We start from the raw sequence: 24,322 nt of genomic DNA, 5'->3' as shown, positions 1-24,322 counted from the left end.
TTTGACACCATAAACCACTTCACCGGCGGTTAAGACTGGCTTTCATTCCAACGCTTAACAGCCAGAGATAAGGACTCGTGTTGACAAGCAATTTGCCCACACATTTCCCTGTGATGACACATCCTAATCACCGGCCAAGCACACTCCTCTGTGAACAGTAGCCCACGGATAAGCAGTCTGATTGTTTTCTTAAGGAATCAATTTCTATTTTAACCTTCTGAGCAACTTTTATTTACCTTCCCAAGAACACTACAGAAAGTGGACAGTGTGTTCTCATCAACCTGTTTCTTATTTTGCGCCGTTTATATTCTCGAGTGGAAGGAGACTAATAAAATACTAACGTGTTTGTAATTAGCATTATTTGTGAAGTTGAAATACCATGACATTTACTTATTGTCATTTCCCATTAAAAAATGTGTCTTTGCAGGGAGGTAATGTTGTAATTAACCCAAGAAAAAGGCTCTAATCTTCATTCTACCTTCGCAGGGACTAGCACGGTATCCCGCAGAGTTGATGCCCAATCAGTAGTCTCTGGTTTAATAACTAAAGCGGCTTTTTAAAACATTCTGGTTTATTTGTTTGTTTGTTTCTTTTTTTTAAAGTATAATTTATTGTCAAATTGGCTAACATACAGTGTATGCAGTGTGCTCTTTGTTTTGAGGGTAGATTCCCATGATTCACTGCTTATAGACTAAAACTCTCTGCATTTTTACTTTTAACGTTTATTCATTTCTGAGACACAGACAGATCATGAGCAGGAGAGGGGCAGAGAGAGAGGAAGACACAGAATCTGAAGCAGGCTCCAGGCTCCGAGCTGTCAGCACAGAGCCCAGGGCGGGACTCGAACCCATGAACCATGAGATCATGACCCCAGCCGAAGTCGGCCACTTAACCGATCGACCCAGACGCCCCTACGTACTAAAACATTCTAGCTTAACGTGGCAACATGTCTACACGTATATGAGAACCTGTGATGTGTCTCTCCCCCTTCCACATGTTACATAAAATGTCATTTGTTTCCAGAGGTCTTTCGGGCTTCTTTTTAAATATCTGAGACTTGAAAAGCCTTATTTTATTGGTAAAAATAAATGGTATCTAATGAACTGATTTCCTAGACGCTTAGTAGATGAATCAAAGCTTTGGATAATTATCACTTAATCTAAAATAAGCTGTTGCAAAGAGACCGAGGTTATTGTTTTGCATTGCTGGTTGAGCCCAAACCTCATCTTGGACTCATTAGAAATATTTATTGTAAGGATCTATTTGGCTCTGTTTTGGGGAAAGCATAAATTTCCCTCAAGTGGAGCAGCTGGGTGGTTCAGTCAGTTAAGCATCTGACTCTTGATTTTGGCTCCGGTCATCATCCCAGGGTCATTAGATCGAGCCCCACGTGGGGCTCTGTGCTGAGTGTGGAACCCGCCTAAGATTGTCTCTCTCTGTCTCTGTCTCTGTCTCTGTCCCTCTCTCTCTCTCTCTGCTCTTCCCTCACTTGCATGCACTTTCTCTCTGTCTCTCAAAAAAGAAAAAAAATTCCTCAACTGATCGCCCACATTTCACAGGCTTTCTGCTCACCCTGAGGTACCGGCCAGTGGAGGTGATGGCGTTTTTACCCACACGCGGGTGCCCCTTCCTGACCCACCCGAATCTGTATTCACGCTCCTTCTTTTTCTCTTCCTGTTCCGGACCTGAGCCCTGACTCTTGGTCACTTAAATTAACTTGCATCAATTTCTGTCATTCGATCTGAAGATCATGACTCATATTCTTCCGTCCATTTACATCGCCGGGGGACCAAAGACGGCGTTCTGATTTCATGGAACTCGCTGTGTGAGGTTCTGAAGGGGATAATAGAAATAGGCCTCGTGGACGGCTTTCCTGAGTGTTGGACCTAAGACACTTCTACTGTGCAAGCTTAAAAATAAAAATTGAGAAACTTGACCATGGCCATGAGCTTCCCTAGCCACCCCCCCCGCCCCGGTTTTCCTGGATACTCCCAGACATGTGGGAACAAAGCAGTTCGGTTTCTGAGAATTAATGGGGTAGAGGCCGGGCTGGATGGTGGTGAAGAACACGAAGTCTTGAGTCTAGTGGCTTGGATTGGAATGCCGAGAGGACCGTCTATTAACTCTGTGACCCAAAGCAAGCATTTAACTTGTCTGTGTCTCAGATTATTCATCTGTACGGTGGAAACAAGCCTTCCAGCGGTCCCTACTTCCCTCGGCTGTCATACGGATTAAATGAGATCATGCCTTTTAAGCCTCGCGGGTGGTGATCCCTCAATATGTGGTAGCCGTTACGCTGTCTTCCAGCATCTTCTCCTCCCTCGTCCTGGACCTGCCGGGCATTTGGGCAGCACTCCACGTCTGTCAGGGGTCACACCAGAGCCTTTAGATTTCAACCGTCGCATCAACGCCGTGGATGTCCCCTGGTGCCTCCGGGGCTCCGAGCGTGGGTCTGGTAGACAGGTAGACAGCGTTGCCCTCTGTCATTGCTTTGGGGACAGTGACGTTTGCAGGTGACAGGGGTACAGATGCTGTAGAAGCAGGACTCCGTGTGCCTGTAAGGAAGGAGGGCAGCGTCTTGATTTTCTTCTCCAAAAAAAGTAAAAGTGGCTGCTTTCCTACGGAGGGAACAACCTTTTTCCCAGTGAAGTGAACAACTCACTAGTCTGTTTCTTCCCACAGCATCCCTAAATGTGCTGAGGCCGTTTGTTTGGCCAGATGGTTTTTGGGCCCCTGCTGAAATGAGAGATGGCCTCGTTTCCTATTTCCCTCAAATTCTCCCACAAACCACACTTCTTGGGAGGAAAGGAAAAGTCGCCCCGTAAGCATGTTTACTTTCAGCTCCCTAGGAAGCGGAGCGTGTCCTCAGACGATGAGTCACCCCTGCAGGTCTATAAAATAAAGGTGCGCGTCTGCGGGCGGCCAGCAGCCTCCGGGCACAGCCGTCAGGATGCACCGGGCCTTCCTCGCCGCCCTCCTCCTCTGGAGCTGGGCTCGCTGTCGGTCCCTGCCCCTTCCCAGCGAGGGTGACGACGACCTGTCCGAGGAAGACTTCCAGTTGGCAGAGGTACAGTGTCCGGCCGGTCCCAGCGGTGCGCCCCGTCTCCCCGGCGCCCCTCCCTTTTCCAGCAGGTGCTTCTGTTCTCTCTTCCAGCGCTACCTGAAATCCTACTACTACCCGATGAATCCCGCCGGAATCCTGAAGAAAGCGGCCACGAGCTCCGTGGCCGACAGGCTCCGAGAAATGCAAGCCTTTTTTGGCTTAGAGGTCACCGGCAAGCTCGATGACAGCACCTTAGACATCATGAAGAAACCGAGATGTGGGGTCCCCGATGTGGGCGAGTACAACGTGTTCCCCCGAACGCTCAAGTGGTCCAAGACGAACTTGACCTACAGGTACGTCAGAGGTTATCTTGCTTTAAGATTTGCTACTTTAGAAAACAGTATGAAATGCCTAATTTTCAGCACAGGCTGTAGAGGGCAGAGCATGTTTGGTCCCGTTTTTTAAAGATAGGCTTTAAATATTTAACTAGAAGTTACAGAATTCCACTGATGACGTTAATACTATTGGTGAGAACGTCCCCTAACATCTATTATTGTTTCGTTAACCCAGCATTACTGTATGTTAAAAACCTCAAAGTACTTTTTTTTTTAGAAAAGAGATCAAATTAGAAGTAAAAGTAGGTTTAATAAAATTTGCAAATGTACTACATCAGGCATATTTACTAATAGTGCTTAAAAGTGGAGAGTCCTGCTGTCTCTAGGAACTTCACAGAGCTATTGCATTTTTGGGGTATAGCGATACAATTGCAAACTTGTATCATTCAGTATAAGTTTTATTAAGTATATGAATACTTTGGGACGCCTGGGGGCTCAATCAGTTGAGCGTCCGACTTCAACTCAGGTTATGATCTCACAGTTCGTGAGCTCGAGTCCCGCCTCGGGCTCTGTGCTGACAGCTGGGAGCCTGGAGCCTGCTGAGATTCTGTCTCCCTCTCTCTCTGCCCCTCCCCTGCTCATGCTCTGTCTCTCTCTCTTAAAAATAAGTAAACATTAAAAAAAAAATTTTAATTAAATATGTGAATACTTTAAATGCAAGATTCCAAGTGGTCAGATATTTGGAGATAGTCAAATGTCTGACTGAATTCATTTTGTTACCTTTGTATGGGCTCATAATTGCTAAGTTCTTTGAAATGATGGGCCTCTACCAGAACTTTCAGAGAAGGCATGGCATGAGAGTCAAAAAGCAGTATTCCAAGAAAATATGTTCTCAAATACCCTTTGCCTTCCAGAAATGTAATCGAAACTTTCTCTGTTAAATAGGATTGTGAATTATACCCCTGATCTGACTCATTCTGAAGTCGAAAAGGCATTCAAAAAAGCCCTCAAAGTTTGGTCTGATGTGACACCACTGAACTTCACCAGACTCCATGACGGCACTGCCGACATCATGATCTCTTTTGGAACTAAAGGTGATGACATTGTGGAGACATTTTCACACGCTGCTCCTTACTTGTCTCCATTCTTTTTTCCCTCCTTTCGGTCATTCATCACTTTTTACAGAATCCACCCAGCATTGTGCCGGGCACTAGTGGGTATAATTAGATTCCGAACTCTTGCTTTTGTGTGTAGAGCATGGCGACTTCTACCCATTTGATGGACCCTCTGGTCTGCTGGCTCATGCTTTTCCTCCTGGGCCAAATTATGGAGGCGACGCCCATTTTGATGATGACGAAACATGGACGAGTACTTCCAAAGGTAATATTTCTGATGAAGATAGGTCACGATTACGATTGGATGAGACAGTGACCCATTGACAAGAAATTACGGAGCGCACCGTAAATTATATTTGATAGTTGCTTCTCTTTTTCAAAACAATTACGAATGTGTCTTATGTTTATTAGTCTCTATAAGCGACATTTCTACAAACCTGTGTGAAATATTAGAAGTGAGCGGTTTGGTTTAGTGGCCTGAGGGATACTAGTAACTTGAAATTAGGACCAACATGTCTTTCTGTCAGCCAAGGTGGTGTTACTACAGATTACCTTTCAGCATGTTAAGGAGGTACAGTTTGTTGCAAACACGTACCTAAAAACTCTTAGGGCTGGATAGGCAAGTCATAGATGAGTTGGATGTGAGTCGAAATCGTTTTTTTTTTCCTTGACAGAAATAGCACAAGTGAAGTCAACTTTCTGTCTTCTGTTATATGCGTTACTTGTTTGAGACATGTGTTTGTCACTGATTTTACAAACACCCTTACAACAGATCGAGATATGTCTTACTCGAAACGGCATGAAACAGATACATATACAGAGCACGTAAGAGGAAAGTGAAACCCATTGTTGAATGAATTCAGTCGGTCGTTGAATCTTCAAAACTGAAAAGAATTCAAAATATTAATTTAGGAAGAAAAGCCAGATTGTTCCAACTAGGACTTAAGTATGGAGCTGTATTGACTGTTGGTTGTGATAATTAGAGGTAGTCCTCATAGAGGCTAAAGTTCTTCACTTAAATCAGATGGATTGTTTTTCCAAAGAGTAAAACTGGGCCTTGCCCGACCAATGCCTGAGCTCCAATGCCTCCAAGCTATCTTTGGAAGGCAAGGTGAGACTTTGCATATTTGTGTTCTGAATTATTACACAGGTAAGAAGGATTTTAGGCAGAAAGAATGACATCTAGTGCTGTTAAGATAGAACCACACTGAACCCGAGTTTTGGGTTCCTGCATAAATCCTGGGTTTGAAATATTTAGCTGAAATGAAGGAAAATATTCACACACAAACCACGATTAATGTTTCATGGGAAGGCCAGGAATGGCTCTACCGCTGGTCGTTTCAGTGAAGAATTTCTTGTCACTCGGATCACGTGAGCTTTCATTGCTCCTACGGTCTGCACGTGTTACTGAGTTGGTTGTACCTTTTCTTCGAGTACAGGCTCTGATGGCAAGTGGTGTTCAAGGTCAAACTGAAACCACCGACTCCAGCTTCCGTGTGTTTTTTCCAACCTTTTATATATATTTTCCAGTTTAAAATACTAGTACGAAGAGGCTCAGGTATTGGCAGAAAGAATGACTAGAGGAAGTCACGTAGAAACCATGACACAGTGGCCTGCTAAAATAGGGGACAGCGGACCGATCGTCTCCAGGGCCTGTATTTCTTAAATTGTAGCGTCTACAGACATTCTGGAAAGGATCGTTTGGTTGGGATTTGTTCCCAAGTAGATTCCCAGAGACGCTATTTAGTGCATCCGCCATACTTGGCCGTCATCCCTTGCCATGGTGCCTCTTGTTCTGATGATGTTCTAGAAACACCCTTGATCTGTACCGCCCTATGTGACTTCCTGTGACTCCTCCTTTAAGGCCACCACTGTCCCCTTTCCTCACCTGGCCTGAGAGAACAATGATTTTTAGTGTCTTCGCAGTAAATCCTCACCGATGACTACTTATTCGAGAGCAATCTGTTGATACTCTAATTATGTAGGCGGCGATAATCAAAGAAAACACTCAAATCTTTATAAGGATTAAATCCATATTTTGAATCTTCCTTCAACCAACTGAATATTAATGTTAAAAAGACGGTAAAATTACCAAGAAAGAGAAATACATGAAGAAAATAGCATTCTGTCCACTGGTCATCAGACGACCTGGTTTTCTCATCGTTTCCTTGTTTCCTTACAGGTTACAACTTGTTTCTTGTCGCTGCCCACGAGTTTGGCCACTCCTTAGGTCTCGACCACTCCAAGGACCCAGGAGCGCTCATGTTTCCCATCTACACCTACACTGGCCAAAGCCACTTCATGCTTCCTGATGACGACGTACAAGGGATCCAGTCTCTCTATGGTAACTCTTAATTTATCAGTTTAGAAACAGAATAGGTATAGGCACTTATTTTCAAAATCACTAGTGAATTTCTCATGACCAATATTACTGTCCTGGTTCTGTTTTTTTTTTTTTTAACGTTTATTCATTTCTGGGAGAGAAAGGGGGTGCAGAGGACGCGCAGGGGAGGGACAGAGAGAGAGGGAGACACAGAATCTGAAGCAGGCTCCGGGCTCTGAGCTGTCAGCACGGAGCCAGAACCCACAAACCGTGAGATCATGGCCGGAGCCAGAGTCGGATGCTTAACTGACTGAGCTACCCAGGCACCTCCTGGTTGTTATTAGAACCTGGAAAAACATACCCTTTTTTTCTTTTTTTTTCTGAATCAGACTACCTGTTCAAGTAGAAAGTGTTCTAGTCTCCAAAGATTTTGCAGATTCTTACTTGTATTTTGTATTTTGATACCCTTAAGACACCTCTGACATAAGGAAGGAAAATATTTAATTAATTCCCCATTTGGCCAATGAAGCAACTAAGCCCCGGAGCTTAAGTAGAGAATCTGCAGGACAGGGGCCAAGAGTGACAGTGAGGTCTTGACCAGCTTCCGTAAATCTTGGGCGTTCCTTCAGCCCCTTCAGTTTGCCACCATAGAAACCATTCAAGTGGCCTGTGGTGACTTAACCAACATCTACAGCGACTGTCGTAAGAATCTCCTCTTTCTTCCTTCCAAATTTTCAGCCACGTTTACCAAGTAATTAAACCTCTCCCGAAACAAGCACACTTCCCTACTGTAAAGAGGGCTAAAGCGGGGCACCTGGGTGGCTCGGTCGGTTGAGCATCCGACTTCGGCTCAGGTCATGATCTCACGGTCTGTGGGTTCGAGCCCCGCGTCGGGCTCTGTGCTGACAGCTCAGAGCCTGGAGCCTGCTTCCGATTCTGTGTCTCCCTCTCTCTCTGCCCCTCCCCTGTTCATGCTCTGTCTCTCTCTGTCTCAAAAATAAATAAACGTTAAAAAAAAAATTAAAAAAAAAAAAAAAAAAGAGGGCTAAAGCCGCAGTGGAGGGTCGTCGGTGTAAACGCTTCTGAGCACAGAGCTCGGGACACTTCCTGTTTCCCCCTGTGCGCTCAAGTCTGCAGGGGCAGCCAGCGTGGGCGTGGGCCAGCCTTTCTCCTTACTTCTCCAGGGTTGGGAGTGAGGCGCTTGATGGGGCAAAGGATGAACTCAGTGGGGAGAAGGCAGCTCAGAGTTGTCACTGTGCCCGGCACGCGCGTCAGCCGGGGGGTGCGGGGGCCACACGCTCGTGGCACGCGAGTGTGGCCGGGGAGCCTGGCTGGGCATGCAGAGCGGTGCTGGGGTGCACTGGGGAGGCAGCCAGCGCGTTCGGGACGCTGTCAGCAGGTGACAGCTGGGGCGAGGCTCCCTCGGGGATGACGAGCCACCAGGAGTGGCTCGAATGTGTCTCTCGGCAGCAGCCCGTCTGCCGCTGGGGCAAAGGCCGCGGAGGGTGCCCTCCCGCAGCCCACCCATCCCTCACACCAGCCTCAAACCTGAACTTGTACTTGAGAAGGGTGTCCAGGGGTCTGGAAGGACGAGAGCAGGGGGAGCCGCAAGAGTGGGGGCAGGGAGCAGGGTCACATCGTGTGTGCATCATGACGCAGAGGCTGAGGACCTGTCGCCCTCCCTGGAGGGGACCCGCCTGCTGTGTGTTAGCGGGGTTGGGTCATCCGAGAGGCCATCCTCGTCAGCTTCTGCCCTTTGTGTCACGACTGCAGGCCCGGGAGATGAGGACCCCAACCCGAAACATCCCAAAACGCCCGACAAATGTGACCCGTCCCTGACCCTCGACGCCATCACCAGTCTCCGAGGAGAGACCATGATCTTTAAAGACAGGTGCTTGTGATTCTAGTTTGCACAACTTGCGGGTCACAGACGTTCATCAGCTAGACCCGTGCATTGCCACACACCCAGGCAGATTTCCACACGTGAAGTTGACAGCGAAAATACGACATCTTTGGGCAGTTTGGTTTTCTTCTTTTTCGGTTTTTGGTGTTTTTTTTTACGTGTTTCGGATGAAATGAACGACTGATAGATACACACCTTACTTTTCAAGGGGGATTCTTGGCCTAACGCAGCCTCTCTTTATGACTTTGGTTACCTTCGTTCCTGAAAAGATAACCAAGTAAATGTAGAAAGCCAGGTTGTTTATCTTAAAAACACGCATTTTGAAATCAATCCCTGTATTAGTAAGTGGTTACAGTGTCCACGTGAATTCCTTTTGGTTTGGGAAGACTTTTTTTTCTGGTAACGTATGTGGGAATTTGGGAGAGCGAGTTATTTAAGACCTAGACCTCCCTGTGGGGAGCGAACAATGAATTTTTAACTTCACCTGAGAACATTGTTCTCATATGCTGATTTGTTAACTTGTTCATTTATTCATCCATCAATTAACCGATCCCTTATCCAATAAGGGGTCCAATAGCCTTCCTACCTCCCCTAGTAGAGCTCTGGTTACACTGTGGCCCAGGCATTTTCTCAGGCATCTGTGTCTAGGCCACAAAATCTTGGAAGACATAGTTTTTGTAACCCCGGGTTTCTTTCCAGAGCCTAACACCGCGCCTGGCGCATTCGCTCACCACTTGCACCATTTGCCAAACTGAGCAAAGCGTGGCCGTAACTCACGAAGGCCGCGGGGCCTTCGAGGGTCTGTGAGATTTCAAACCTTCCTACTTTAGACAGCAGCTTTTCCAGCTGGCACGGAAGGGAAACGTCCACAAGCGAGGGGGATGATCGCCCCAACTTCCCTGTGTGGATGTGGAGACGGGGGGGGGGGGTCACGGCTCGCAGGACCAGAAATATCTACACTTCAAGACTGTGACAGCAAACTGTGCGCTTCTCCTTTTCCGTTAGATTCTTCTGGCGCCTGCACCCCCAGCAGGTGGACGCAGAGCTGTTTTTAACAAAATCCTTTTGGCCGGAACTTCCCAACCGCATCGACGCCGCCTACGAGCACCCCTCCCGTGACCTTATCTTCATCTTTAGAGGTAAGCCTTTCCCCAGTGAGGCAGGGAGGAGCCTGATGACCCTCCTCCAAAGTACCCCAAAGAAGAACCCACGGTAACAAAATAGGAAGCCGAACGTGCCTGGAACCTTTCTACCAAGCGTCCCCAAATGCGACAAGTGAAAAGTCTGCGGTATTACTTATCGTTACAAATCTACTGTTTGTTTTATAGCAATCATGCCAGTTTTTTCTTATTTCCTCTTAGAAATTATTTGCTGAGCGAACCTGATCAGAAAAATGGGAAAAAATATTTTCCATAATTCCCACTTCTGAAAAGTCAATTTATTTCATTTCCTTACTTGTTTTAGTAGTTCTTCGCCATAGGTAGTGTATATTTTTGAATATTTATTGTCATAGCGTATGTACATTTTAATATTTTACTTGTTCCCTTGACATAAAATCACAGTTTTCCAAACTGCTACTCTGTCTTCGTGATCATCATCTGTAAAGGCTATAAGCATTCTACTAACATTGTTTCTGTTGCTTGACCATTATAATTAGCGCTCTAATAAAGTCACTTTTAAGAGAAGGAAGTAACAACTTTCTATCTGGTATAATATTTGAGCTTTCAATCTAATGTACTGTTCCCACCATTATTCACGAAGAAATCTCAATGTTCTTTTCACCCAACTCCAGATTAACATTCAAAGGTAATAAATAACCAATTAATGATGGGGTTTCATTGCTAATTATACTCAGAGTTAGGACATTAGTATCTTAGATCCTGTTTTTGTTTGACAAATGCTCTTATTTCTATGCTTCATAAACATGGTGACCACAAATGCGAATTTATTTGTAAATGTAGAAAATGAGTCTTTCTTTGTTAACGTACGTAGCTACATAATGTGTCCTAATAGATTCCCTTGCATAATAAAACCATTCTTTCACTTATTCTAGGCAGAAAATTTTGGGCTCTTAATGGTTATGACATTCTGGAAGGTTACCCCAAAAAAATATCCGAACTGGGATTTCCAAAAGATGTTAAAAAGATAAGTGCTGCTGTCCACTTTGAGGACACAGGGAAGACGCTCTTCTTCTCGGGAAACCAGGTCTGGAGGTATGGCCGTCATGTTTCCTGATTTGCCTGGGGGCAGATCCTTTGGCAGGGATTTAATCGTCTCCGTGCTCTTGAAAACACACATGTATACGCACAGTGCCCACCTCCTCGGAGCCGTTCTTTTCTCTCTTGGCCACTTGTTGTACCTCAGCCCTGCTGAAGCCATCTTTTACTTGGACCTCTTTGTTCTCACTGGTCTTTCTCCTGGCTCCTCTTCCTTGTCAGCTTGTAATTCACAGGCAGCTCCACCTTCTGTGGCCGGAGAAGACACAGGAGCGGGTGGAGGAGAAGACCGAGAGAGAGAAGGCCGCCCCTTCCTCGTGTCTGCTCACCCAGACACAAGGGGAGGTTGGCCAGGAAGCTGCTAGGCCTACGATTGTTGAAGTCAGCCCCTTTTTGAAGGACAGGTGGAGTTAGAATATTTAGAACATACGTAGATATCAAGGCAGCTTTGATACTGGCAACACTGAAGATTCTAGAGCCAGATAGACAGATATATAGATATAGATATAGATATAGATAGATAAGTAGATAGATGAAAATATATATATTTCATATATATATATATGATTTTAGGATGTCTTTGGTTGGCTAAGGCATGCCTCTCTCTCTCTCTCTCTCTCCATATATATATATATATATGGAGAGAGAGAGAGAGAGAGAGAGAGAATATTCATATCTCACAGCGATCCCATGCTTAAAATGTTTAAATCAGTAGCTCTACTTTATCTGGACTCACATGTGATGCGTACACACACACACACACACACGCATTCCCTGTATATGTCCTCTTTGCCGTTTGACTTCTGTATTTCTGACAGTGACATTCACTACTCTCTAAAGTTCTCCTAGTGCTGCCGTCCCGGTCCCCATGCCCGACACAAGGTCTGCGGTTCAGTGAGGGCGTATCACTCACCAGATCACAAACGCACCGTGCTCTCATCCCCCCTTTTGGCTGGAGGGTCTTTCCCTGCATGTCTCCCTTTTGAAACTCTACCCACTGTTTCGAATTAACCAGAAATACCGTTTAACCTCAAAGTCTTTCTGGAACCCTTGAGGCTCTCTCCCTCCTCGTGTACTCTCATGGCACTTTCTGCATCCTCGTCACGATGCCTAGCTTCTGTTGCTTAGTGTTGCGGTGTGCCCAGGTCCTAGCCGTCTCCATAGGTCAGCGGCTCTGGTCTCTCACCAATCGGAACATCCCTCAAGGACAAGAGACTCATCAGCAATAGTAACAGTAGTACATGATGGACGGTCGCTCTAGGTTGACTTCAGGATGTGTGTGGCTGGTGGGGGTGCCCGTGCAGGGGTGGCGGATGCTGAACCGTAGTTATGGGGGGCAGCGCTGTGCTCCCCTCCCTAGCGTCAGTGCCATCATGTGTCCCTGTGACTTTTTAGTTACCGAAAGTACACGTCCAATATCCTTGCGTCCCTTACTGCAACTTAGTGAATTGTCTCACCCACGGTTGGAGATCAGGACACACTTTTTCAGGGCACGAGCATGGATTTATTTCGCTTTAAGAATCCCTTCCTGGGGCGCCTGGGTGGCGCAGTCGGTTAAGCGTCCGACTTCAGCCAGGTCACGATCTCGCGGCCCGTGAGTTCGAGCCCCGCGTCGGGCTCTGGGCTGATGGCTCAGAGCCTGGAGCCTGTTTCCGATTCCGTGTCTCCCTCTCTCTCTGCCCCTCCCCCGTTCATGCTCTGTCTCTCTCTGTCCCAAAAATAAAAATAAACGTTGAAAAAAAAAGAAGAAAAAAAAAAAAAAAGAATCCCTTCCTAATAACCCACTTTTATAACAGATATGCCGTTTGGGAGATGGAGACGAGCTGGTAACTGTCTTTACAAAGATGGCCTTTGCCCAGTCAGCAAATACTCAGGAAACACTCACCGCGCACTCCGTATCGTAATTACTCATTTGAAAAGGCTCCCGGATATTTTAAACGCGCCTAACATGTTAATACTTTTGTCAGTTTTGAAAGGCGTCCTGATATCCTTTGAGTCATTTTTAAGAGAATTTCTAAGCAATACGACCTACTGAAGAGTTCCTTTTCCTCGCCACATAGCTATGATGACAGCAACCACGCCATGGATCAGGGCTCCCCCAGGCTGATCGAAGAGCACTTTCCAGGGATTGGTGATAAAGTGGACGCCGTCTACGAGAAAAACGGTAACGAGTTCCGTCACACGGACCTTAACGGGGGGCTTCTGTACCCCTCCTGATCATTTCCCCTACACAGAAGTTTTACCCAGGACTTAGATGTGCTAGTAAATGTGTGGCAGGTAAGGAATTACTGTGACTACTCACACAGGCAGCAAGCAAAACATAACACGCTTAGTTAGAATAAATGAAAACGGTGCTTAAATTACTGCGAATTCTCCAAATAAAGGGTGCCGAACTTGAAACATTATCTTGAATTGTGCTTAACCGTGCCAAGAGGCAAAGATTATTGCCATAATTTAAATCAGGGGCAGAGTGGGGTGTCGTTTATAAGGAAAACGACCCCAATCACTATATTGTTGCTTTTGCTTTAATCTTGAAAAGGGGTATTTTTCCCCACTTAAATAACTAATATCGACACGTGAAGCATCCACACTGGAGCTCATGGCAAGGTGACGATTTCAAGGTGACCACTCAGGAGACCCGGGAAACCTTGTACATTTTTTCCTCCCTGAAACTGTCAGCAACGTAGTAAAGCATTAGAAGGGTTTAAACATAAACGTTGCCATGTTAAAACAAATGGGACCCCACAGGTTGCACTTTTAACGTGAGCTGGCATAAACCCTTATTGTTTCCAGACGGGGAAATTTTCTTTTTGGTCTTTTTCTTACAGGTTACATCTATTTTTTCAACGGGCCCATCCAGTTTGAATACAGCATCTGGAGTAACCGTATTGTTCGCGTCCTGCCAGCAAATTCCCTGTTGTGGTGTTAAATACTGTTGTTATTTAAATCCTGGAGAGCATTTGAGATCACACTTCCAGTGATACTGGGTGTGGGGGGACGACGGGGTGTCAGGGGAAAGCTTCGTTCCGTGAACAAGCATCAGTAACTTATCTTTGAATGGGTGGGATGTGTATAGCTAGACGTGGCTGGAACCACAGTGAATCTTAAAGCGATGGAACGGATCCTCTGTAAGGATCGCCTCATTGTTGCGCACCGCAGAAGTCGTACTCAACGGTGCTTCCCGCAGCAGAAATGGGACATATGGGGTGTCAGAGACAGTTAGCATCATTTTTTAAAATATATTTATAAGGAAACTTTGCAAAAGTATAGAAGTAAATCATAGTTACGTAATTAATGAATCATCTTTATGAAAAAGCATCAAAGAGTAGGAAAGTGGAATTTGCCAGGAGCGTAAGGCACCAAGAAAAGACAAAAACCAGAGGGAACTATCTGCCATAAAGATTCTGTAGGGCAACTTTCCAAAGAAGCCATTTTGGGTTTGCACTGGCAACATCTGAATGTACATGGCCCCATTCATGACACTAGGACGTATCAAAGTCACTCAAGAGGAGAGACAGAGGCCAAGGCTAAGGATAATACATGTGCCTGTGGTTCTGTTTAATTTTCCCTTTGACCGTGATTCCAGAGCTACTGTCAAAGAAGGCGTTTTTTGCCTGTTATAGAAGATAAAGAGAGACAGTTTCTCTTTGTATCGAAACATTTCAGGTCTCTCAAAAATATCAGAGCATTAAAATTCTTATCACGATGATCTAAGGCCATGGTATCACTCTTTCATAACTCATCTGATTAAGACTCAAAGTCGTATTTTAGCCCTATTTCGCCCAGATAATTGTTTTAATTGTCCAGTTTACCTTGGATACACAGGCTATGTTCCGAAGATAGAGACTCGAACATATCTTATAAACTGGAAGTATGCTAAAACGGACACATCCAAAATAAAAGCATTCTGCATTCACCACGACCGCAGTCTTCTTGAGGGTGTGAACTAGCTTTCTCTCTCCTTCGTTCCCATTCCTGTGATCCCTCAGCACGTTGCCCTGCCCGGCACAGAGTTCACACTGAATATAGGAATGACCACCGAGGGAGGAACATCTTGTTCACAGAAGTTCAGGCAAAGAAAATAAAGTGTATTATATTTGCAGAATGTGTTAGGAAGCGTCTATGTTGTTTCTAATAAAAAACATGTTTTGAACAGAGAGCAGTGTATTTTGCCTTTCGGTGTAATTTTAGACTTTACTCACACAAAGAGGGTCCTTTTAAATCATTCCTGTTTCTTGCCCATCTCTCGGTGAATGTAGTTCGCTCATTGTTTTTGTTTTGTGTGTTTGTAGGGAGACTCAATGCAGAATTTAGAATGAACTGTCCCAGGCTGTGTTAACAAGATCCCTGGCGGGGTTGGTGGGCGGGCAGCTCCCTGCGTGGAGCACAGGTTCCTCAGACTCTCCCTGCTGAGAGCACTGTTGGGAATGAAGTGTGAGGCTCCCTGGATCTGGAGCGAGGAAGACAGAGTTCTGCCACTTACTCTGCCATGACCCCTGGCGGGGGACCCTAAACAAGTTCTTGAACCTCTTGGGGCCTGACTGTCGTGATGTCTACCACGAGACCGGTGCCACTTGGTGAGGTTGTGGGAATACGGGGGGCAGGGGCCTCTCAGGAGGAGGGCAAACACAGCCGTCCCCAAACATTCGGTAAGGGTCCACTACAGGTCAGGCAGCCGAGACGTTGAGACTGACAAGGAAAACTTGCTCCCCACCCCCTGAAGAACTTATATCCTACTGTGGAGGCAAAACGATCAAAACTCAGTAAGTTAAATGATTTTAGGACAGCATGACCGGTGGCTGAGGGTGCAGAAGCAATGCTGGCTCTTTCCTCCCAGGGCGCCCCTCCGAGTCGGACTCCATTTTGTCTTCCTTGACTGCGCCATAGGGTTCCTGATTTCTAAGGCTTGCTATCGGAGTAGAACATGCCCGTCATCCATCTGTTCATCCACCTGTGTATCCATCTGTCCATCCATCCATCTGTCCATCCGTCTGTCTGTCCATCCATCCATCTGTCCATCCATCCGTCCATCCTCCCCTCTCTCCCTCCCTCCCTCTCCCTTTCCCTCCTTCCATCCACCCAGTAAATCTTACTTGAGCACCTCTGCTGTGTCAGGAACTTCAGTAGATGCTGTGGATACGATGCAGAGTAGAACCTTATTATCTTCTTGGGGCTCACAGTCTGGTTGCTGAGATGGGCATTAATCAAATAAGCATGAAATACAACCATGATACACGCTGTAAAGGAAAGACACACAGTCCTCAGAGACTCTCCAGGAAGAGGGATTTTACCTACTGTATGGATGGGGCAAGGGGCACAGGAGGGAAGCTCGGGGAAGTCCTCCCCGTGGAAGAGACGCCCAAGAGCATCCGGCACGAGCATCTCTGGGGTGGCGAAGAGACTCAGGGAAAGGGCTCCAGGTCAGCCCTCCAGACTAGAAAGGACTTGTTGGAGCCCGGTAGAGAGTCACGGGGGTGTTTATGATGAGTTGCGCAGCCCGCAATGGGTAAACTATGCCAAGGAGCCCCTGGATTCCACCCTGTTCCTCCTACTTTTCCCGAAGCTACGGAGGAATCTGCACGTTTCTCTGTGACAAACATACAAGCAAGCAAACCGAAAGTTTATGGAGTGCTAAGGCCTGTTAGTTGAAAAAACAATACAGGGAGGTCATTCTAAGGATCAGCATATGACTATGTAGTTCTTAGTAATTTAGCCAGTTGATGGAAATCCTGACTTGTTGAGCACGTGGGTGCATTTTCAACATTATTCTGGAAGAAGGTGGGCACCTGTCTCTGTAAGAAGCTTCGAGGTCTCTCCTGGTGGCCTCTCTCTAGTCCTGGGCCAGTGGATTGCCCTGGTGTGGTTCAAGGCCACTCACTGCCCCCGGACTCGGTCTTCAGCAGATGACTCCGCGCTGGGGGACACTCCAGCTCCTCTCTGAATATGAAAGGCTGCTTTAGAGAGTTCTTCTCTGATGTGTTCCTCAGGCCAGCAGATCAGCATCACCTGGGAACTTGCTAGAAAAGCACCTTCTGCACCACCCTAGACCTGCCGCACGAGGGACCCTGCCTGGGATTCGGAAATCTATGTGTGAGTAAGCCCTGGGGTTCCACGGGCCCTCAGGAAGTGCTTAAGGAAGCACTCTGAGCAGCGCTTCTGAGAGATTGCATGACTGTTGCTGGGGCTCCCAGCTTCCTGGAAAGATCTTGAGATCAGTGTTCTACCCCTCTTCCAGAAGATTCATGGTGCGCGCTGGCGTATGAAAGGCTATAAGTGGTCCCGTGGAGAATAAACTGTTTAAGTTTGTGGAACAAGATTTCCCAAACATATCTGAACATGGAAGGTCATTTTCTTTCTTTCCCTTTCATTCTTAAAGAGAATCTTTAACTTGATTTCAGAAAAAAACTTCCTCATTTGCTCGTATGTTTTCTCTTCCCTAGATTAGATAGAGCGCTAGATGATAGATAGATAGATAGACAGATGATAGATAGATGGGTAGATACATAGACATAAATCGATACAGACCTACTGTCAGGATTATTTCCCAACTCCTGTCTCTGCTCCAGTCTCAGTTCCAAATTCCCAATTTGATTGGTGTTACTTGGATCAGTGTCCTTCCGTCGTGGCCAGATCATCAAATCCAAATACCAAATGTCTCTTTGGAGCCTACCGATGGGGTAAGCGTGGTATTCAAGAGAAGCTCGTTATGAGTTGGGCGGTTGGTCCTTGGAGGATCTGCTGTAGAATATGTTGGCTAAAGCACAGAGAGCCGGCTTGCGCACACAGATATCCGTGAACGCCGTGAGGAACCGAAGCGACTTTTTCTTGAGAAGCAATATCACGTCCACAAACGTTGGAGGCCGAGTAAGAGCTACCGTCCAACATCACTCAAGTGGCCTTGTGGCTAGTGAGACTCTGTGTAGCGCATAATCGGGGGACAAGTTTGCAGAACCTCTTGACGTGAATCCGTAGGCCAGACGGTTTTGAAACCGGAAAACAACCTGATTTTAGGGACTCATCACGAGGCGGTGGGATTTACAATAGTTCCACTAGGTGGCACTGACAGTTCTCTTTCAAAGACTGTAATTGGATTAAGTCACCAAAATAGTGCTGTGTTGATTAGTGTGGGGATGAGAAGCACGGCCAGATCACCGATGGTTTAATTCCTGACACAATGCCATCGATTTTGGATAAGGCTTGTGCCCCTGTCACGGACCCCCTCAGCTACAAGGCTTCCTTCAAGGAGATGGGAGTCAGAGTGGGGTGTCCTGCCAAGCCACTGAGACTGTGGCCAACGCCTGGAGCCGGGACTTGTGAGTCACCACAGGCCTTGGAGGGTAGACTGGAAAGCGAACCACAAAAATACACAACGTTCGCAGAACAGGGAGCTGCCCGCTAAAGAGGAAACAAAGCAGCCGGCAGCAAAGAGGAAGAAGTCCCCAAACCGCTGGGCCGACCACCTGGGACAATCACTTCTCGGAGGAAGAGAATGCTTGAGGTTTCCAAAGTTTCCTTCTCCCACATGACTTAGTTTTTCTCATTTTTTTGCACTTTTCATACCTGATGTTCCGGAGTGTGCCAAATGCTGATCTAGAATTCCTCACTGCTCATAGAGCACTTCGATTCCACCTGCTGGGCAGAATTATGCCCTAAGACTACATACTCAGAGAAGGAAAATGTCCGTATGTTTAAAATTCATTATAACCCACTCTGGAACCAATCTTTTCATGATGTCACCACACGTCAACGGAACAAGAAACATCGTTAAGTACGCGGTATCCAGCCAGTTGCTGAGCGTCTGAAGTCTTGGTTGTAACGGAGCTGGGTTCACACGGATCCGCCTGCTAAATGTTAATAGTTGTTCAGGAATGAAGATATTACGGTTCCTGTTTGTCGAGCTCCACGTTGAGTTCAAGACATCATCCAAGCTTCCCTAGCTATGTCCCTACCTCCTATGCCAAAAAGACTTAAAAAATCAGTAATGAAAGTGTGTTTTCATTTATTTGTTTTTTAGTTATTATTATTATTTTTAAAATAGTTATTTATTTAGGGGAAAGCACAAGTGAGGAGGGGCAGAGACGGGGACCGAGGATCCAAAGCCGGCTCTGTACTGACAGCAGAGGGTCCAGTGTGGGGCTCAAACTCATGAACCACGAGATCATGACCTGAGCCAAAACCAAGAGTCGGACGCTTCACCGACCGAGCCACCCAGGCACCCCTGTGGCCCTTCCAGTGGTATCTGAAAAGGACTTGCTTTCTGTGGTTAAAGGCATGGACCTCCTGGGTCGTATGATCTAGCCCGCCTGTGCCTCGGCTGGCTGGGTCCCCAGTGGCTTGTGCTGGCAAAGCAACGAGAGGGAAAAAGATTCTGAGAGCTCTAAGTACCTCTGAGCACATGGGGTACTGTGTGTATGCTTATGTTGGCTCTGTTTCTGGAAAGTCCTGGTCTGGACCATTTCAAGCTGAGCTGCGGGCCTGGACACCGAACAGAATCTTCGCCTCTAGCCACGCTCACTTTTTGGAGTCCGCTCATCAGGCTTTATCCCTTAATAGGTAAGATCCCTGCTAAGTAGCTTGTCCCCAGTTTCATAGGGAACTTATAAACTGATGTATGGCTTGAGTAACAGCAAGATAAAATGAAGGCCAAGGAAGCAGGGCCACGCGGAAGTGAAATGCTGGGCCATATTTTACAGCAGCAGCAATGGAAGCAGGCTACTTGGGCGACACGCGGACTCGGGACTTTCTGTAGGATTAGCTGGAGAGGGAACTCATAAGTCAGCTATTTTCCTAGAATTGCGTTATGCACTGTGTACACGTGTCTTGTTTCCGTTTGATGTTTTACAGTTAAGTTTAAAACATTTCCTGAAACCTTCCAATGCGGCCAATTTGGGGGTGGGGGGGATATGACAATATCGTGTCCTCTGTTTGCCGAAGATGAAAAAAATTAGAGGAACCAGCTAGATCATCTGATTCAAGTCTGTCATTTTACAAATGAGAAACTGAGGCCCGGAGGGAAAGAATGGTCTCTCCAAGATCATACAGTTGTCTTGGAGGCTTTCCATAGAAATCATCACCGCCCTTTCTCCGTTCGGCTTGTCAATTCCCCCGCCTTCCGTGGGCCAGCATGCTATGTGTGGAGACAGCCACGACTCGTCAAAGCTCACGAAACACACTTCTTTCTTCCGAAAGGAGACCAGTAATGCGATGTTTCAAGGGGAGCTGTATCTATATGACCTTGGGTAATTGTCCGGGCCAGATTCTCAGCCTTTGTGGCTCATCATTTCCCCACAGCCGAGGTCATTTGACCTTGACTGACCTTGGTCAGGAGCGATTGAGGGAGAGCCAGTTCAGCCTCCTGGGACCCAGCAAAATATTTCCTCTGCCAGGACAACTTTGGCTTTGCATCCAATTTTGACAACTCGGTTTTTGTGTTCTTCTTGAGTTGGGGTCCCTACTTTGGCTGCACACCGTACCCCTCTTCACTCCCCATACCATAGTCCCCACTTTTCAATACTCTGTGCCCAGCGCATTCTGTTCGTGATTTGCCAGACTTGGGTAACTCAAGTTCTGGTCCTTGCCTCCACCCTGAGGTTGGGTCCCCCAATTTATTAATGAGGGGTTGGCCTTTTCCTTCGGTGAAGACATAAATACTGAGACAAATACATACACCTGTCTCAGCTTTGTTTGGTCTGTCCTGAACGTCTTAAATTTTTCGTCCCCCTCTTGCTCTCTGAGGTCAACTCAGCTTCTTCACAAAGAAAATAGCTGTCAGCTGCAAAGACCTGCCCCTGCTCGATGCTCGGGCACGCAACCTGGAGCCTTACTCTGGACAGCGTCAGCACAAAGCTGATCACAACCTTTGCTCCTCCCAGCTATGCAGTGTCGGCTCCTAGAACTATCCAGAACTATCCAGGTTCTCTGATGCCCTCACGACCACCTTAAACCTTACCTGTCTCTGACATCTATGAGAGCCTCTCTTTCTAGCAGATTCTTTTCTCTCCCTCTCTGTGGCTTTGTTTTGCACTTCAGGAAACCTCAACCCATAGGTACGGACGCCCAACCCTATGGACCATCCCCACCCACTATATGCAGCAGCCCCTCGGCCAGCACTCGGGACAAACACATCATTGAGGGGCCCACCCTGGTTGAACGGGCCAGTGCAGGAGCCCATCCAGGCCATGGCAGCGGGGAATTCAGGGGACCCATGATCTAGAGCAATTCTGTGCAACAAGAAATAAAACACAATTCACATACATAATTTTAAATTTTGTAGTAGCCATATTAAGCAAATTAAAAACACACAGATAAAATGAGATTTCACGATACATTTTATTTAATTCAATATATCCAAAATATCAGTATTTCAAATACAGTTAAAATTTTTAAAAATTAATGATGAGATATTTACATTGTGTTTTTCGTAGGAAGGCTTCGGAATCCAGTGTGTATTTTTACACTTACAGCGCATCTCAGTCCTGATTAACCGCATGTCCAGTGCTCGGTAGCCTAGTGGCTGTGAAAGAGACACGGCAGGAAGCGTGTGGACGCGGGAAGGCCACGTGGCCGGCACCGTGGAAGACTGTGGCCTCTCACTGTCCATCCTTTCAGTTTCTCTCCTCTATTAGCTGCCTGCTGTCTTCCAAGTTAGATTTGTGATTCCGCATCCAATCCCAACTGATGAGAGCCCTCAGCTCCTTTGTCCAGTTTGTCACCCCAGCCTACCAACCCTTTGCTCTTCCCGAGGTCCCGAAGGGGCTGTTGGAGGGACCTGCACAGCCATGGGAGTATGAAGTCCCCACCTCTGGAGGATGAGTGGGTGATGGGAACACTGTAGTAGGGAGGCCAGAGCCGGTGCTGTAACGGGTACAGGTACCATCTATGAAACGGTGTGCACGCAGGCAGTGCCTAACCCACCCGGGATCCTGGTGCACAGCCCACAGGGAGACTCGGCCTCTCGGGTCTCAGCTATAGAGCACATCCCGTCGTAAATGAGGTTGTACTCACAGTACCGGACGTTGATACTTTTCCAGCTGCCACAGCTGTTGAAGTGTTTCACGTGTGTTCGTTTACTTACTGTCACAGAAGTTCCGTTTCCCTTCCTACTTTAGAAGTGAGCGACCAAGCACAGAGAGGTTAAGGGCCTTGTTCTTAGTCCTACAGCTGTTGGGGGAGGCCTGGGACTTAAATCCCGGATATTCAGACTGAAATAATGCCTGGTCTGGCCCTCCGTGGACCCCCAGGCACGTAGCAAGGACAAGCACCAGGCTGCTACTTGAACACCGGGGAAGACCGGGTGGGGGTGGGGGGGGGGCGTGGGTGGCGGAGTCACAGCCCCCGCTAAACCAGAGACGCGGACGTGGAGCTCATGGTCAGAGCAGGAACTGAAGTCACACTTTGGGATTTGCAGCCGCAGTTTGTCAGCACTTCCTGTTCCCACAACGTACGGGCCACTTCTCTTCGGTCTGGTTGAATGAGTGTTGGTGGATCTGCTCTGCTTCTTGAGGATCTGAAATCCTATTTTCAAACTGCCAAGAAGGAGCACTATGGAATTAACAACAAAAACACCCATCATCCACTTCTCTACAGTCAGAAGTCCTGCCTCCCTTTGGTTCTGGGCAAAGTGAGGTTGTTCCTCCGGTGGTGGAGACCGACTGGTGAACAATCGTGCAGTCTATACGGAGAGCGGATGTCCGCACAGAAACGCACTATGCAGACAAAAGGCAAGAGTATCCAATAAGGATTTATTATTATTTGGCCATTATTTGTCTGTGAAATATGTCTTAAGGCTTATTGGAGGAAATAGTTTTTTTGTTTTTTTGTTTTAACTAGATGTGTTATTTAGGCTAGTTTCAAATCTGACCTGTTATTTCCTAGATCTATCCTAGGGGAAAGACCCAGTGGCTTCTAACTGCACAGAGATGAGCCGGTCATGAAGGATTTCTCCCGAGGAGGGGTAAGGACTCGATGGGGTGACGGAGACGCCGACTCTGGGGTACGGCCCACCTGAGACTCAAACCCTGTTGAGCCCTCAGGACGGGCACACACGGGGGCTGTTAGCATCTGGTCCTTTACTAAACCCGTATCTTCCTGCACCCACACAGCTCAGCCATGCCCCGTGACCCGTCCGCTGAAGCACAAGGCGGTCACGTTTTCCAACCACGTGCCTGTCTTTATTCGTGCACCGGGAACTCAATCAACTGAGCACTCATGCCATAGCCCAGAACACCAAATCCGGAGTCTAATCCCATTGTCATAAAACCATGTGGAGTAGATGTAGTCATTCCATAATCCGCACATTCACACGGCCTCGCCCTCAGTTACGGCACGGGGAGCCTGTCCGGCGCTGCCGGGGGGATGTGCTGGCCCATCTCTGTGCCCATCTCCAGCCTTCGATTCCTTAATCCCACCTCCCTGGGAAGAGAAAGAAGAAGGTGTTTCCCTTGGCGGTACAATCACTGATGAGTCTTTACGTGCTGAAGAAGAGCTAAGGCTTTGGTGCCGGGGGCAGAAACACACCCAGCAGGAGCCTGGGTTTTACACCCGCTGAATGCCTGTTAGTGAACACGAAATCACAGCAATCCGAGTTGAGTCACGCTCGGCAAGGCCCTCGCTAGATGCCCTCCAGACTACCTGCCACCCACATTTCTTAGAGTAAAATTCAACTTCGTTCCTCTTCTGCGGTAACTCTGTGTACATAGCCGACTTCTGCTTTACTGAGGCTGTTGGTGTATTTCTCAGACAGGAGCTGCAATTAGGTTTGGATGTAAACCTGAGCCAAGCCACCCAAGCAAAGAGTTCAAGTAAAAAGTGACAGAAACATAATTAGTCAATCATGTGAAGTGATGTGCAGGTTGGAGTCACAAAATATCAGGTTATTTTTAAAAAGAGGGTTTGGACAGCCGTGCACAGTAGATGAATAAAGCCCCTGACCACAGGAACACAGTTGGCACTCAAGGGGTGAGGAGGGTGGAAAGTAATGTGTCCCTGGAATTGATTGGGCCAGTGAGTCTTTACCCAGCTGCTCCCTGGGGCCCTGGAGCTGTCATGTAATGTCCAGGCAGTCACCAAATTCAGACTAGACACAGGTGCTTATGGTTTTATGTGGCACTGAGCAGTTTCAGTCCTTAACTGCAGCAGAGGACAGCAACTTCAGTGTGTCTTCCCATGGGCGGTGGTCCCCATGGGTGGTAGTCCCCATGGGCGATGGTCCCCATGGCTGCTGGTCCCCATGGGTGGTGGTCCCCATGGCTGCTGGTCCCCATGGGTGGTAGTCCCCATGGGCGGTGGTCCCCATGGCTGCTGGTCCCCATGGGTGGTGGTCCCCATGGCTGCTGGTCCCCATGGTGCTGGTCCCCATGGGCGGTGGTCTCCATGGGTGGTGGTCCCC

The 24,322-nt window shown here is 47.3% G+C and overlaps 1 protein-coding gene across 1 annotated transcript; it reads left to right on the top strand.

Annotated features, from left to right (window-relative positions):
- Window positions 1-1,483: 1,483 nt before the first annotated feature.
- Window positions 1,484-15,092, top strand: MMP13 (matrix metallopeptidase 13). The gene is made up of 10 exons (XM_045486605.1): window positions 1,484-3,067; window positions 3,155-3,396; window positions 4,324-4,472; window positions 4,633-4,758; window positions 6,676-6,837; window positions 8,590-8,707; window positions 9,725-9,858; window positions 10,773-10,932; window positions 12,996-13,099; window positions 13,764-15,092. The coding sequence occupies exons 1-10, from the start codon at window positions 2,951-2,953 to the stop codon at window positions 13,862-13,864; spliced, it is 1,413 nt and encodes a 470-aa protein (XP_045342561.1). The 5' UTR covers window positions 1,484-2,950; the 3' UTR covers window positions 13,865-15,092.
- The last annotated feature ends 9,230 nt before the right edge of the window (window positions 15,093-24,322 follow it).

Source organism: Leopardus geoffroyi, chromosome D1, assembly GCF_018350155.1.
Source record: "Leopardus geoffroyi isolate Oge1 chromosome D1, O.geoffroyi_Oge1_pat1.0, whole genome shotgun sequence".
Classification (NCBI taxonomy): domain Eukaryota; kingdom Metazoa; phylum Chordata; class Mammalia; order Carnivora; family Felidae; genus Leopardus; species Leopardus geoffroyi.
This window is presented reverse-complemented; position numbering and strand designations above follow the sequence as displayed.